Below are 17506 nucleotides of genomic sequence, written 5' to 3' on the forward strand. Positions count from 1 at the left end.
CATCTAGCAATCAAACTCCTCCAAGGTCACTCATTTTTCTTCATTATGCCTTGGTGATGAATAATTAGAGGTTCTCAATTTTGGGAACTTGGAGAAACCTTTTCATCCATCCAAATCCATGGATCTAAGATGCAAGGAATGAAGGCCCTCTCTTTGGGTGATTAGCCTTTGCTTATGCAAAGAGGAATATACAAAGGTATTGATTTCTCAACTCACTTTGTTTTGAGTTAAGTCTTGGTTCACCTATCTACTAGGCTTTGAATTTCATGGGTAAATGTTTTGTTTTTAAGTGCATACAAGCATGATTCCGCCTTTAATTGTTAATTGCATGCTATTGATGTTGCTTAAATGAACATGTTTTTCACAAATCTTCCTTCAGCCAAGTCCGCTCTAGAAGGGTAGTCAGATAAGCGATATTCTCCATGCTCAGAAAACCGCCATTTGCAAGGTTGTTCAGGCACTTCCCAACAGAGTCAAGACCTTTTCATTGGAGGACCTGAGAGGCAGAGAGGGACAAAAGCTCCTGTAGCCTAACAAAAGCTTGGGCCTCGGCCACGGCCTCCACTGGTTCGGCAGGGGCAGCAGAGGAACCAGCCGCGCCAGTAGTGCTCTGAAGAAGAGCATCGAGCTCGACCTCCCATGAAGGCTGCACGTAGAGAAAAATTCGTAAGAAAAAGAAAAATTAGATGGAATGCATAACAGAGGGAATGTGTTTCTAGACCTACCGGGATGAGACCTCGGCCATACCTTCTGGTTCATTGCTTGAGCCTAGAGAACTTAATGGCCGAGCCCAGTGCCTAAGACCGCTTCTCAATTCATGCGGCCGATAGAGGCTATCTACATTTGAAATATAGACAACACCTTTTGGTGCATAAAATTGTCGGTGAAATGAACGTTCGAGCACCTGACATTTAATATTGTCCTGAGTTTAGATGCATCATAATAAAATTAATGAAGGAAGGAGAGTGAGCCTTACAAAGGCCGAGGTAACTTCTTATGGAGGAATGTAGAGGCCTTCATCTTGTGGATGAAGCAGCGTTTCGGCTATCACCTCAGGCTCGACCAAGGGCCTCTTCCCATGGTCGGCCATAGGAGGATCCAGATGGACGGCCGCCTCGACCACATAAGGAGGATTGACGGAAGAAAGGTTGGCTGGTCGAGGGCGACGCTCCAGCAAAATTTCGTCGCTCTCATCATCCTGAAATAAAAAGCTGTTACGACTTGAAAATCAGATAAACAAAGATCATTAGCAATGGAATCATACCTCTTCCAAAATAATCGTCGATCGCTAGATAGGGGATGCCTCAACAGGTGCAGCCGTCTCCTCTGAGACAGGCGCAATGACCGGCTCCGAAGCCACAGCTGGAGCAGCATCCGGTTCAGCCGTAACCCTAGTCGTCGGTACGACCGGGGGTAGTTGGTCAGCCGAGGCCTGGATAACCAGGACGGGAAGAGAGACGACAGGAGCGATCAATCCCGTGGTCTAGCTGGAGATAACGTGAATCTCCCGCTCCCCCTTTTTCGCCAATTTCTTGACGCGTTTCGAAGAGCGAGGAACGTCATCTACTGTCTCGGCACCCTGATGGGGTTGCTTGGTCGGTAGAGTTCACTCGGTGGTTTTAATCTTCGAGGAGAGGACCAACTTTTTCTTGGCTGCCGCCGCGGCGACCACATCCACTTTCTTCAACGACTGACCATTTGAGAAAACAGGATCACATTAGAAAATGGGTAGTGACAATGGAGGAAAGAAATAGGCGAAAAGGGTAGTTGTCTACCTCGGGTCGGCTCTTTGGATTGAGAGGCAGAGATTCTCTCGGCCAATCATCGAAAAGTCTGTCAGTGATGTGTTCGACCGCAGCCCCAAAGAAGGCTCCAGTGTATTCTTCCCACCAGTCACCGAAGGTGTCTGTGCCGAGAGATTCAGGGAGAGTTGGTCAGAGGTGAAATGTTTTGCACCGATCCTGAAACTCCTTTTCGGAATCTCTGCACTCCCTCCCCGATGAGTCGAAAAAGCGCTCTCGCTTGAGGAAGGAACGGGAAGTGAGTAGAGGGACCGGACAACCTTGAAGGTATCCAAGTTAACAGGCCGTGAAGTGAGGGTGGTAGACTTCCCAACTCGCTCAGCAAGGATCACAGCCAAGGGGAAGGTTGTGTGTTAGCACGATCGACCCCCAATTTTGGCGGAGGGTAGCATCTGCACCATCGGTCCAGGCTGATGATGGAAGCTTGATGGAGCGAGGGTGCTCTCAACAACGACATACTAGAAATTCGTCGTCGGAGAGGACTTCTAGGCCGAAGAGGTATTTGAAGACTTCTTCGGCCTGGTTAGGAGGCAGCGACCGAGATGCCAACTAAAGGCCGAGTGAAGTAGCAGGTTGAAAGGCAGAGACATCCGGCCGAAGTGTGGTAAAATAGACTTGTAGCCATAGTTGGAAGACCCAAAGGGGACCATTCTGGTTTGGGTCAATTTTTCCAATGGTAGCTTCGGCCAGGCAGCGGCAAAGATTGGCGAGAACAGCCGAGCTAAGCGCCAGGGGGTGACCACTAGCCAGGGCCTCAGCCACCTGCATGTTCTCAACCAAACACTTGTTCGACCAGGTACAATAAATGAATTTGTTGTACCAATAAAATAGGAAGGCTTCATGTTCTCCTTTCCTAAGACTCTCCTCGCCTCGGCCAGCGAAGTGGAGGATAAGGGTGTTGTAGTTGAAGAAGTTCTTGTGTAGCTTCTGAACCTCTTCTTTCGAAGGCTTTCGACCATCTCGACTCAGTGTTTCGACAATGCGATCTTCGAAAAGCCCTTTGAGGTCGAGGTTCAACGGGTACCCAAAGAAAGCCGCATCTATCGGGATGCCAGATGGAGGAGTCCCGAGGATAGCCAAGACGTCAAGGATAATAGGGCCGAGAGGGCCGAAAGGAAGGACCATGGTGTTGGTGGCAGAACACCAGAAACTCAATGCTACCATGAGGAGCTCTTTATCCATGGTTAGCCCCATGGTCGAAAGCTTGATGGCGTCATAGATACCAAGAGCCTTCCACTCTTGGCCAAATAAGTTTTCCATTCGGACAACCCAAGCCACCCAGTTGGCATTGGTCGTGGCCCAAGCTCCTTGGGGCCTCAATAGGTCCCATTTTGACCAGTCAAACCCTTGCAGCCAGGGTGTCAGGCAGTGAGCCTTGAAGAGAGTAGTGATTGACGAAGGAACTGCATCCTTGAAGAGCGGCCCTAGGATTTGGTGGGTAATGCTCAGGTCACCTTCGAAACACAGAGTTTTGATGGTGTTCCGATAGATGAAGCTCTTGCATTTGCTGCATTCATCGCTGAGCTCGGAAATGAAGGTGTTGGAACTCATTTGGGAATTTGGAAGAATGCTTGGGAGGATTTCTAGGGCAAGAGTTTGTTTTCTGGGATTTAGAAAGTAAAATGGCTAAGAGAGTCTTTGAAGGTTTCTAGAAACGTGAATACAAATAAAGGGAATTCAGGTATTTATAGGCATTTCAGAAGGAAGATCAAATGTTTGGTATTCAGAAGCACTAGATTTTTGAATTTGGGGGAAAATTAACCGGGAAATGGCCAATCATTTCGGATATTTTGGGAATCTTCAAGGATAGGATTGAGGTTTTCGGGGATTTGGGACGCATGATTGCGTGCAACGGCGGTTTTAATGCATTAATGAGGAAAAGACATTTCGACAAGCGTACATTGTCGAGGGCCATGATTGAGAGTTGTTAGGTTTATCGGAAGATCGACACGTGGCAGTACGACGGGAGTAACGAGGATCATGCAATTATATTCCATAAATACGCATGGTAATGGTTATCGAGAACAGTTAAGTTTAAAGGCAAAAGATGTTTTCGCTTCTTCAGGGTAGAGATCCAACCAAAGGTTGGCAGTCGACGACCTCAGAAGTGAGGGGGCAATGTTTGGGCCCAAAATAATATTGTTGGGCCGAGTGTAGATTTGTGCTTGGCCCAAAGCCATGTCAGAAGTACTATGGGCTATGATGATTCTGGGCCCTTCAGCAGGGGTAGTCAAGTCCTATCACAAGAAGGAGTAGTTCAGATAAGAAAAGAGGTCGAGGAAGTCCTAGTGCAATTAGGATTATCGGCCAACAATGAGTAAAGCTCTGAAAAGGGGTGAGTTCAAAGTCCTAGTAGAAGTAGGATTGTTCGAAGCAAAGTTGGAACAAAACAAGGAATCCCAGTCCGGATATGAGTTTAATTTAATCTCGAGGAGTTGGTGCTATAAATACAAGACATCATGCAACAATTGGGGACCTTCAATTCAACATACAATTGCCATGCGCAAAACCTCTCAAACAGCTTGAGATTTTTATTTTCTTTTTCTCGCTGACACACCTTTAGTTTGGATTAACAGCACTATGGAGGCAACTGGCAAACACCTTCAATTTGGATAAACAGTACTGTTGCCGTAGAATCAGCCGACCGAGGAGCACCTTCAGTTTGGATAAACAACACTGCGTCAAGGCCGACTGGTTACCTATCCAAGTCTCGGCCGAGAAGGGTTTTCGAATCCTTGTTGGCAAAGATCATCTTATTAGCCTTCTCGGCGAAGTAAGGTGTTACGAGCTACGACATTCGGCGTACTGGACGTCGAGTGATTTTATGATTGGATACTCACGAGTGAGTTTCAGAGTTTGGCATTCTGACGGCCGAACCACATTCACCATCAAGACATGCATCACCTTTGAATATTTGTGTCCATATAGTGTGGTGTCGATTCGACGTGCTTATACTCTTATGAATATAATCACGGTGACCGAATCGGGCGCCGACGATTTATGAACTTCGAAGAACTAGCAACCTTGTCTTCAGGCTAGAGAATCCAGAAGCCAAGATTTGTTCCTTCCTCGGCCGCAGTCGCAAGATAAAGAAGTCAGCAACGCGCTCAACGCAACATCAACAAATTTTACTCCTCGGCCAAGCTCGACCGACAATTTGGCATGCCCCGCATTCAACCGAAGGACTTAGTTAGCTTATTAGTTATTCGGCCTGCGCACCGCGTAGGCTTTTGTAATTTTTAGAGTCAATAGAAATATTGGAACATAATGAAAATATGAGGAACAAACATATAATGTGTGCTCATTTTAAGAGTAATGCTAGCAAGACTAAATTTATAAACTAAAATTGCAAACTAAATGATGTGTCATCAATAAGAAATATGTCACATCCCGGCCCGGGGGGGACCACTTCCCGGGCCCGCTCCACCACCGTAGCACGATATTGTCCGCTTTGGGCCCCGACCACACCCTCACGGTTTTGTTTTTGGGAACTCACACGAGAACTTCCCGATGGGTCACCCATCCTGGGAGTGCTCTCGCGCGCTACTCGCTTAACTTCGGAGTTCCCATGGAACACGAAGCCAGTGAGCTCCCAAAAGGCCTTGTGCTAGGTAGGGATGGGAATATACATTTAAGGATCACTCCCCTGGGCGATGTGGGATGTTATAATCCACCCCCCTTAGGGGCCCGACGTCCTCGTCGGCACACCACGACCAGGGTTAGGCTCTGATACCATATTGTCACATCCCGGCCCGGGGGGGGACCACTTCCCGGGCCCGCTCCACCACCGTAGCACGATATTGTCCGCTTTGGGCTCCGACCACACCCTCACGGTTTTGTTTTTGGGAACTCACACGAGAACTTCCCGATGGGTCACCCATCCTGGGCATAGGAATTTACGGATCGGGAATCCGACTTACGGATCTTCCTGAATTGGATTTGTAAGTTAGTAAAATAAATGTTCACGGCCACTTGTTTTAGGCAATTGGCGAAGATCTGACCGTTGGATCGTAATGAAATTTTAATATGTTATTCTAGAAACCTATTGTGGATCGTTGGGAGTTGCAGATTGGAAATCTGATATGCGGATCTTCCGGGTCAAGTTATACAGGGTTGTAAACCCTACCGTCGATCTTTGATCGACGGTTGACTTGTGGTCAATGGGTATCAAACTATTTTAGAATGTCGTTGAGGTTGTATTTTATGTGAATTACGTATTCTACGAATAAGAGTTCTGAGATGTGATTTGATAATTGGCAACAGGGACCGATCATTCAGGACGCCTTGATGCGTGCGCTAAAGAAGTATAGCGTGGACTCCAGGTGAGTGGATCTTTTCCTTTTTATTGTGCATATTATTGAGAGTTCTATCGACACTCTTAAATTGATTAGGTATATTACCTTCATATAATTATTGTGAATGCTTGAAGTACCTATATGAACTACGAATGGCTTGATCCCTATTTAGGGTACATAGGCAGTCTAACGAGACGTTAGATGCAGCCATAAAATATTTGAGACAAAATCCTTGCTTGGGAAATTGAGTAATGCGAAGGAAATTGGTAAAGACAAGTTTTAGTTTTGTGAATTAGTTAGTTAAATTAGAGTTAATTGGGTTGTCATGGATAATTATCCCTAAAAATAAGTAGTTTGGGAGTAGGGCGTTATTGATTGTACACTTCACACCATATTGTTTATAATTGAAAATGCTACGACATGGTTGAGTAGTAGATTGCATCATGATATATCCATATGTATATTACTTGCATATAATTATTGGGAATGCTTTCAAGTGCAAAGGTGAACTCAGGACACCCAGGTAAGTTCAGGTGAGTTTATGGTACTAGTTGAATCGATTGCGTTATAGCATGACTACAGTTATGAGTTAGGCAACTTCGATATTGTCGTACTGGTTACCATGAGTTCCACATGTTATATTGAGATGCATTGAGAGCTCATAAACCTACACCCCGGTGTTAGTGCTCCCGCCCGTGGCCAGGGCACAGTCCTTCACGTGATGTTCACCTCCCGCACCTTACGCTCACCTTGGATCCAAGGTAGGTGCACAGCCCTGTCGTACAGACCACTTTAGGTGGTTCCGACTCGTAGGTGACCCGCGATTATTCGCCCAGTCTTCATGTGATCGTAGCACTTGAGCGTATTTATTTACACCCAGTCCTGTTGTACAGACCACTTTAGGTGGTTCCGACTCGTGTGCAGGTATACTTATTGAGCTATATGCTAGCCAGGATTGATGAGATATGGATAAGTCGTACAGGTCACTATAGGTGACTCCGACTTATATGCTAGCCAGGATTGATGAGATATGGATAAGTCGTACAGGTCACTATAGGTGACCCCGACTTATATGCTAGCCATGATTGATGAGATACGGATAAGTTGTACATGTCATTTTAGATGACTCTGACTGATATATCACTTTGTATTGATTTAGTTCATTTGGCCTACTTATTAATGTATGGTGGATTTGATGGCAAACCGTGGTTTTGGTCATTTCTGAGTATGGTTTGGATATATGTATATATGTTGTACTGTCTTATGGAAAACGATACGGGTTTTACATTTAGGGGCATTACTTTTAGAGAGGTAGTAACTTTGGGAAGCTTGGTTTTATTGCTTACTCACACCTTCTGTTTGGTGCCCTCCAGGTTTTAGCTGCTGAGTTTGTATCGACAAGAATCTGTGGCGAATCTTAGTATTGATGGATATTTTTGAGGGTATGATTCTTACCCACATTACTGTACCTTACTTATGCTCTGACATCGCGTGTAAAATGGGTTCACTCCCACTCGTAGCGCACTCTGGTATTTAGACACTTTTAGATTCAAATTCATTCACTTTTTATACACTATTACATTTTATGGCTTCGTCACCTTCCAGGTGTCGACCAGCACAGCTCGATTCAGGGTCCAAGTGGACTTTCTGGGTCGGGGTGTGTCACTTTTCGTACACTTTATGTTTTTAATATTATTTGTGCGCATAAACTTGTTGCATGACATTCTTGCATTTTATTTGCTCATTATTACATGTTTACATAGTGTCTCTTAGTTATTTGTATTGTTCTAGGTCAAGGATCAGCTTCACGTGTTGTTCACATGCACTGTTTACCTTCGCTTTGGATCCAAAGTTAAATGCCACCCTATCCTTTGTATGATGTTTTGGATTCGTTTGTGATGCGATTAGTGCAGCACACGTGATGTAGTACTAGAATGTAAAACCCACACCTTGCATGTTCCATTGTTTGAATATCTCTGTAATGGACTTGTGTGCCTACATAAATTAATGAGCATTGATTTCTTGTAATAACGATTTGAGATTTAATGTTGAGATACCTTGTTGGTGTACCATACATCTTTTCACTCACTTTTGCTGCAGGGTATCGAATTATAATATTTTCAGGAGATTATATACTTGTTTTACAGCAAGGGGTTACGCATTTTCGAAAATGATTTACAAACTTTATTTTTTCAGGCCCACTCACCCTTATTTTTCGCCCCTCCAAGATTTTAGTGACAGAGGTTTTGTGACGGTGAGGATTGTTGGTCAAAGCTGTTATGTAAGAGGCTTCTCCCTTCGATATAAATGTCTTTACTCTTCTTTTATTGCAATTTATTTATACTCTGTCATCACTTATGTGATATGGGTTCAATCCCGCGTACATGCACACTCTAAATTGGTCACTTTTAGGTTTTAATTTATTCACGTTTTCCACGTCACTACACTTTATGGCTTCGTCACCTTCCTGATATCGGCCAGCACATTGCGATTTAGGTGTCTCCGTGGGCTTTCCAGGTTGGGTATGTCATAACATCCACCTTGCCTGGAGGACGGTACAATTCCTCGTCACGATGGTGAATGTCCAAGCTTTTGTTAGCGCTTCACGGAGGCTCTTCAACAATTGAAATTGATGGATGAAGGTTCTTGGCCCTGCATTCGACGTGGTTTGGTGGATGGCCTTGAGTAATTTTGGCATTTTACCAAGTAAATGGTACATATAATGTAATCCGACGTGTAGATTGGAGTAGACAGCTTTGACCCTAGACGTGGTTCGATGGATGGCCTTGAGTGATTCTTCTTTATAATTTTAAGGCCTCCCATGAACTTGTCATTGTGCATATGGGAAGCAGTTTGGAGAAATCTGATACTGGTCTAATGGTTTGTCACTTGAGCTACGAATGCTTTAAACCATCTCCCGATGGGTTGAGCCTAGTCTGAGTTTTTAGCTGAACAGTCAAAAGTTTATTCGGGCGGGCCCAATATTTTCAATTGGGCAGAATTCCAGGGCAAACTTGTCTTGATAAAGCACAGTCGTTGCGGCCCAAACCAATCTTAAAAGTACGTCCAAAAAGTCAATTATTAAAAGAAAAGGTAAAGTACAAAAAATTACCTCAATTATGGGTCGAACGACACTTTCATATCTCATCTTTTAAAATTGACAATGTCATACCTCATTTTACGAATTTGTGACAATGTCATACCTTCCATCAATTTGTCTATCATCTATTTCGTTAAGTAGTGACGTGGCTTAAAAAAATTAATAAAAAATTAAAAAATTAATTGAATATTAAAAACTAAAGTTATAAAATCATTTAAAAAAAATATTTTACATGGGGACCCACCCTTTATACCCCTCACCTTTCTTCCCTCCTCCCGTCTTCCCCCACCCCAAACTCAGATCCCATCCCCACTTCGCTCTCCCTCGCCGTGCCTAGAACCACCATCCCTCCCCTCTCTCTCTCCCTTTTCCTCTCGTATTCTCTTTGCCTTTCTCCCTTTCACGCTGCAACAGTAGCCTCATCGACTCTGCCATTGTCGGCAAGCTCCAAGCCCTAAACTTCACAAACCTCGTCCTCTGCACCCACGCCGAGAGCCTTTCATCTTCGAAAACCTGACCGATTCGATCGTCGACATGCGCCTCAACAAGCTTGCCCTCCGCACCCATAACTCCACCAGTAAGTCTACGTCTTCCGACAAGGAGTACCTCTAGCTATCCCCAAGTCTTCAGTGATTTCTCCGCCTGAAGCAACGACAGATCGGGAGAATTAAAACGGCTCGCAAGCTTGCCGTCGCCGGAAAACGCTCTGACCTCTGAATTATCTAAGGCTGCGCCAGAACTGGAGCCATGCCAGGGGTTTTTGCAAAGGGAGAACTTCTCAACCAAGATCATCGAGAGCATTTCGCCGGAGGATCTTCAGGCGACGATCAAGATCTACGTCGACGGCCTCCAATCGTCGTCGCTTGTCGTGAAGCAATCTGTAGCAGCCAAGCTCAGGCTTTTAGCGAAGAATCAGGTTGATAATCACGCCTCGATCGCGCGAGTCCGGCGCCTTTCCCGCTCTAATTCCTCTACTATGATCCAGCAATCCATGGACGCATGAGCACGCCATCACGGCGTACACCCAAGTTGCGAAATTTCAATTGGGATTTGAACATGGGAGAAAGAAAAGGATGGATGCACGAGGCAGAGGTGTCAAAAGGGTAGCAACAGAACACACCCAATTTGCGAAATTCCAATTGGGATTTGATTTGTTTGAGTAAATTAAAAATTGGGGACTAAAATGGGGAAGAAGGGTGAGGATGATGAGTTCGGGGGAGACAGGTGGGGAAGAAGGTTGAGGGTGATGAGTTTGAAGGGTGGGTTAGGGGAAGACAAGAGCAGGTGGGATCTAGGCTTGGGGTGGGGGAAGATGGGAGGAGGGAAGAAAGGTGAATGGGATAAGGGATGGGTCCCCATGTAAAAAAAAATTGTTAAATGATTTTATAATTTTAGTTTTTAATATTTAATTAATTTTTTAATATTTTATTAATACTTAACGGAATAGATGACAGATAAATTAACGGAAAGTATGACATTAACACAAATTCATAAGATGAGGTATGACATTGTCAATTTTAAAAAATAAGGTATGAAAGTGTCGTGACATCAATAGTTGAGGTAATTTTTTGTACTTTACCCTAAAAAAAAGCCTATTATATTAACACCTCACGTGTTGTCCAATAAATTTCCCATACTTAATACACATTACATTTGCTTGTTCAATGTACGTACGTACGTACGATGTAGATTTAACTGTACGTACTAGTACTACGTATAAACATCTTTTACTGTTTTTATACCACATTTGTCATTTATGGGTAAGAAAGAATGAAAAAGGATCCTCTTCAAATCCTCTTTGTGGGGATCTAGGGGATCAATCACTCATGTCCGTTTATCGTACATCGTGCGATCAGTTTTCATTAGATACTATTTATATTCAATTTTAAATTTTAAATTTTAAATAATTTCTCACCGTACGATGTACAATGAATGTACATGATTGATTGATCCTCCGGATCCCCACAAAGAACATCCGAAGAGGATCATTTTTCAGAGTGAATGATATCCAAACAACTACAATAAGCTATACACTCATACAATGACGTAAACCTCCCTCTATACGGGAAATCAAGGAAACAAAAAGAAATGTAATCTTCGTGGTACATGGCTACCTACCTTTCTCAAAATTCTTTTAAACGCCAGAGAACCCACACAAACAATTTTACTAGTGACGCTTCATTTCTCGGAATATGTTTGTCACCTTCGGGGATAATCTTGGAAGGAATTTAAACAGCTGCACCACAAATACAAATGGTACCAAATTGTAAAGAAACTACAAGCACTAAAGCATGTACGAGTGGTTTGCAAAACTGAAATTACTATATAGTAGAAGAGCAGAACATACCCAAAGTTTGACGCATGCATCCATGATAACTGGAATCAGGCAGATGAAAATGGTTATGGCAGACTGATCAACCTCAAGCCCATAATGCTCAACAAAAATTTCTAACAATGTTTGCCAACCGGACTCAGAATGATACCTGCAGGTATGCAGTTGTGTACCTCAATCAGAAAAGTTTGATACGCACGCATTTTGGTCACACGAGGATGACTAGGATAGAAATCACAGAAATGAAACTGAAGAATTGGAACTAAAATCATCCTACCACAAGATGGCGACATTCACCTAAGGGACATTGTGCACCCTTGACACGCACTATAATATATGTCATATGTGTGCGCATGCGTGTACATATATGGGGTAATATTCTCTTACCACATAACTAGGTAAGTTATGTCATGAGACTGAATCTGGACTTCACACTCTCACAAGAGCCCGCCTAATCAGCGGTCCATATTGACAGTCTAGCTATGTAATGTACTAAGCTATCTGGCAAGAGAAAAATTCCATATATATGTGTATGTCTTTAATTTTATAGCTTTCCATAGTTGTAAGCAAATTTGAACAAACACTGTATTGTATACTGAATATAGTAACAGAAATTCACAGTACCAAACAAAAGAGCAGTTTATTACCCTAAAAAAATATCTGTGATAAGTATGATTAGAAATGCCTTCCCGGTATCTGAAATATTATTTATTATCTTATAACCTGTAAACTTCAGCAATGCTACCTGCAAAAGGAAGAGGAAGAATAAAAAACGGAAATACAATCAATTTAACAAGACTTAGTGCAGAGTTTTTAGCAGGCAATTTAAATCAGAAACAAAATAATCTCCATGAACACAAATATGCTTCTTAAGAAAGTAGCTAGACCAACATAGTATATCTTCATGGGTACTCCATGAAGTTAAGCTATAATTTCATTGCCAAACTGATAAATCAAGCAACATAGTTTCCAAAGATCAGCCGGGGAACTCTATTACTTCTAAGTAACAAATAATTATGATTGGAATTTATGTGAACCAAGAACTTAAAATCCTGTGAATATTAATCATAAAGGTTAAGATAATGCTTGGGAGAAGAGTCACATCGGCCAAGAATGCTTACATTTGCATTGAACTCTTAAAGCTCACCTCTGCAATCTGCATAGAAAGTGATATAGCTTTCCTAGTTTCCTAACATTAAGTTCTCTGCTTCATTCCAATTAGTTAGATCCAATATTTGTTGTTCCTTACGTCACCACTCCCATCCAGACATAAAATGTTCTATAGTCTTGACCTACTAATACTATAGTATAGATCTAATTTGTGTCAGTATTCATATGATATTGATAGCTATAATTCTGAGCAGATAAAAGGCATCACAACTTCACAAGTTTGACGCGTTCTGCAAACAATGAGGATGCATATTCATCACCCTAACCAAATAGATGATAAACAGACCAAAAAAAAAAACCGCACATAGAACAACTGAGGAAAAGGCAAAGAAAAAACAATCTAGTAGTAGGAACTGACACTCATAGCTAATAATGCAATAACTGCTCATACTACCATATCTGCAAGACAAATGGAGTTGTTAACTGTAACATTCCAAGGACATTCAGTTTTAGGTAACGCTATTATGATCGTAATGGGAAAAAATTATCATGCATGAAAGCAACCACAGAAAGAAAGTAATAGTAGCTCACTTTACTCTGATTGCTGTATAAAAGAATGAATAATGAGATCCCGAATATCATATCTGACCATATGTTGGCAAATGCATTACGATTCTCTAGTCTCCATTCATCTCTCAGCTCTAACCTGTTGAAGCCATAAGAAACGTAATTTGGATGCTATTCGTCATTGAAACTAAAGTCTAAAATCTAGTTTAAGAAGATTAGAACATAAGGGGAATTTTCCAATATTATCTCAAAATATAATACTCAGTTTCAACATTTCTAGTCACATTACACCATAATTAAAAATGTAAAATCATTGACATAGGTAAATTTATTAGCCATAATTAAAAAGTGAGAATACTTGATGACCTTTTACAATTATAACCTGGACATTTTTCTCATTGCATACTAGGGCATTTGGATCTCTGAAATGAGAGTATTTTTTGTTATGTAGATACAAAAGTCCAAGTGTGCAGTGCACTGAGAAAAATGTCCAGCTATAACTTTACACCATACCATCATCCATATGCAAGAGAACCTTGAATGAAATAAGTCCAGCTAAAAACAAAATCTGTTTTCTAATGACAGGTGCCATGTGTTTAAAGGTTTTTGGATTATTTACAAAATTAATTGTCTTCATTAGAGTTAGGTATGCTATGCTTACATTGTGATCACTGGGCTAATTATATCCGTGTACTGATATAAATATCAGCGGCTTCCTTCTCTGTACAATGATAGTGCATTCATTTTAATTGAAAATTCCTTTCTTTCTTTCTTCCTTCCTGCTGTGATTTCTCCGTCTTTTCACTCTGTGTTACAAGAGTTCAGATTTTTTTTCCCCCTTTTTTGTTTTTTTTTTTTTTTTTCCTGCAAGCATATATCCATATATTTCCCAGTCCTCTACTTTGAACTTCTAAACCTACCAGTTTTGGTCATACTCTGTACATTTCTTCCATATGTTAATGCATCGCCTCCCCTTACCTTGTACCCTGTTGTCAACCCCGGTATTAGGGCAGAAGCAGTTTCTCTGAAGGACAATGGTTCTACTATACTAGTACTCATGTAGAATCCCAACTACTTTTTTATTACTTAAGATAGATTATAACTGTTCTGGGTCAAATCTTCACTTTTAACTTTTTACCCGATTTAAAGGCTTTTAGCAGCCTGAATACAGTTATAATTTATGGAGGTTTACACAATGGAACTAGTCATTGATGTAATGATCAAACTAATAAGTTCTACATGTTTGACTGTTTATGTGGTGATATGTTCTAGAGTCACAAGTCACAAACTATACTGCTCAAGTCTTGGCATGTGTGACTACTTTTAGCCCTTTTATAGAAAACTCCATTCTAATCTACCCCCTCATCTCAATTGTGACTTTGTGAACCTATTTTAAACTTGGATAAAGACTAAAAGACTACAACGGTAATGTTATGGAGGCTCTTTCTAGAGGAGTACTAAAGAGCAGGAATCTTACGCTTTATGCCGCAACTCCCACCAAACCTCATCATCAGAAAGCGGTGGAGATTTTCCAATTTCCATCTCAAGATGAAATCTTGCTCCCTCCATTTTTAATTCCTCAACCATTTGAAGCTTTTGATTTCGTCTGACATCAAGCAACTGTGCTGCAAGTGGTACAGTCTTCACATATCTGTTCGCAAGCAAGTGGGTGCTCCATTAGTTCTTAATTTTAGAGGTAAAAGTAATGGTTAAAATTAAGTTAATACCAGGTCCAATGCAACAAAAAATATATGCTGAACTTACAATCTTTTTCCTTTAGTTTATACAAGCATGCATAAATAACACACACACACACACACACAAATATGTATAAATGTATAACCAACAACCTAACAATAGTATTTCAAAACTAACTAAGTTTTTTGACATAACTACCAAAATAAGAAACTTGTAAAACAGAACCAACCTACCTACAGAAAAGTTCTAAGTTAAGAAGGTGGAGGTGGAGGTGGAGGTGGAGGTGGAGGTGGAGGAGGAGTAGAAAGGTTGCATTTAGAGAAGTATGTGAAATTCTATATTCTACACAGTACACACACAATCGCACGCATGCCTTTCTTTAAAAGAAGAAAATTATTGTAGCCACTTATTTCAAGATACGTTCCTGATGCAGTCTTCTTTTCTGGCATCAATAGGGATAAGCACATTAAGGCAATATGCCTTAGAAGTTTGTTGAATAATTTAGTTATGCTGCCTTTAGATGGTGCAACGAAATGGAGTTAATAACAATATATATGGAGAGTAAAATTAAATTCCAAAGACACAGGATTTGATATTGGTATTTAAACATGTTCACTCGGAAATTAAACAAGGAAACATTGCACGTGTGTTTATATATCTGATAAGCAAAAGAGATAACGCTTACCTGTCTAAGAAAGGCATCAGAACATAGTCGTGAACCACAAAATCCAAGGCCCAGGGTATGATAACTAATACTGCCAAAAATTTGGCCTGTAAAAAAGGATGAATTTGGCTTAGGGCAATCAGTCCTTCAACAATAAAAAGAAGATCGCAACATGTAATAGCACAAGACTAATATTGCTAAAGGAAAAAAAGCGGGCTTACAGAAAATTACACTAAAACCATTTGATCTCATAATTTTGTTGCCTGTTGTAAAAATGTTCCAAGGCAGAAACACCAATGCAATATATAAAGTTGAATACTGCAATTGTTTTGATAGCTCCCCCATTAAAGTTAGGAATGTTTAATGTTTAGATTGTTTCTCTTTCATTCTTTATACTCTGTTTATACATATTGCGCACTTACGATCAACGAAAAGTGTTTAACCTTTAGTTTCCACCGGAATTAGTAATGCGACTGAACAGTTAACAGCATGAGTGACGAGTGCATAATTAGATTTTTAGAGTGCGAATAATAGTTGGCAAGTAAAATGCATATTGTTGTTGTACTAGTTGTAGTTACCGAATTGAGTGAGGCATAGCGAAAAACGCGGTCTTCATAGAGCATGTCCTCCTCATCATCTTCTTCCTTTCCGAGGACAAAATCGCTGAGAGAGTAAATCAATCCCCTTTCTTGAGTAGGATCCGACTGCACAGATGCTTCCCAGGAGGAAGTAGAAGAATTAGAGTTAGAATTAGAATCCGAAATCCAATCCTCCCACATGCGGTTCTCCTCGTTGGTCATGTCCTGCTGTGCTTCCCTCAACTCCACGATTGCTTCTGCCCTTGTCTTCCACGCCTCAAATTTCTCAGATTCTTCGCCTCTGCTGTTGGCGGCAGCTGGGGAGGAGCCATCTAACTCCTCTTCTTGCTCCTCCTCCGCCGCCAGCATGTCGTCCTCCTTCAAACCAAGCCAATTCCCGTCGTCGTCGAAAAAGAATGTTTGCCACCAAGTCCTTTTCCTTTTCCTTTTTCCAGAAGCATTTGGAATGTGCTCTGCAGCGGCAGACCTCCGCCGCCTTGTATCAACCACAAGAGGCAGTGGCGTCGACAAATTTCTGTGGAAAATGGAGTTGCGGCTGAGCAGACTGAGCTTGGAGTTAACAAAGATCAAGCTTTTGCACAAGACGGCGGAGGAGGACATGATTAACATAGTAAGCCCACATTTTCCAGCTCCTCAAAGCAAAAATTGAAGAATTCAAACACGAACATCAAAACTAGTTGGTGGATAAAGAGCTTGTTCACTCTTCACACTTTAGGGAGGAAAGTGGATAAAGGTTGGGAGCGTTTAGTTAATTTATTTTAGGGCTTTTATCGAAAATGGTTCTTAAAATTCAACCACACCATCAAAAACGGTTTCTAAAATTAATAATTGATAATTTCTGAAAAGTAGTGTCATAAATCAATGTAGTCCCTTCCATCATAATTATATTATATGCTGATGTGACACATAAAGAGGCCTCATAAGATGTGTTATCACAAATGGTCTTTGAAATTCACCTAGACCATCAAGATAGTTCCTGAAATTGAAAATCGAATAATGTAATCCTAAAAACAGGTGTCTCAAATCAATATGATATTTCCTTCACAATTCTGTCAAAAATTGTATTGTATGCCGATGTGACACATGTGATGACAAGTCCCTAATTTTCCGTGTAAATTCATTCCGGAGTATGTAAAATGATGTTTATGCCCTTATTGGCAAAGTGGAACCTAACGTGGACGTAGTTATTTGGCTTTTAATTTATTTTTCTCGTTATCGTAATTAAATAGTACTTGTTGTTACAAAATGCGTGAGCGTGAGGTAGGCCTGAATCAGATTTGTAACGAAGAAGTTATGTTTAGTTAAAGTGCGTTAACAACGGGTAGAATTGTACACGTGT

General features: G+C 41.4%; 1 protein-coding gene across 1 annotated transcript; it reads right to left on the minus strand.

The window, feature by feature from the left end:
* Positions 1–10912: 10912 nt before the first annotated feature.
* LOC103931728 (chloroplast envelope membrane protein-like) lies at positions 10913–16935 on the minus strand. The gene is made up of 7 exons (XM_009341249.3): positions 16147–16935; positions 15590–15675; positions 14684–14857; positions 13231–13345; positions 12177–12274; positions 11545–11680; positions 10913–11433 (listed from the first exon to the last, which is right to left on the minus strand). Exons 1-7 carry the CDS (start codon positions 16774–16776, stop codon positions 11365–11367), a joined length of 1308 nt encoding a protein of 435 aa, XP_009339524.2. The 5' UTR covers positions 16777–16935; the 3' UTR covers positions 10913–11364.
* Positions 16936–17506: the final 571 nt, after the last annotated feature.

The sequence above is a fragment of a genome, unplaced genomic scaffold (assembly GCF_019419815.1).
Source record: "Pyrus x bretschneideri cultivar Hongxiangsu unplaced genomic scaffold, Pyrus_bretschneideri_v1 Contig107, whole genome shotgun sequence".
NCBI lineage: Eukaryota > Viridiplantae > Streptophyta > Magnoliopsida > Rosales > Rosaceae > Pyrus > Pyrus x bretschneideri.

Bases quoted from the DNA above. Each gene is read 5' to 3' on its own strand.
- LOC103931728 (XM_009341249.3), bottom strand. From the start codon at position 16,776: ATGTTAATCATGTCCTCCTCCGCCGTCTTGTGCAAAAGCTTGATCTTT. The intron at 14,858-15,589 runs GTAAGCGTTATC...GCTTGCGAACAG, and splicing joins CTGATGCCTTTCTTAGACAG to ATATGTGAAGACTGTACCAC. The intron at 13,346-14,683 runs GTAAGATTCCTG...TGGCTTCAACAG, and splicing joins TGGGAGTTGCGGCATAAAGC to GTTAGAGCTGAGAGATGAAT.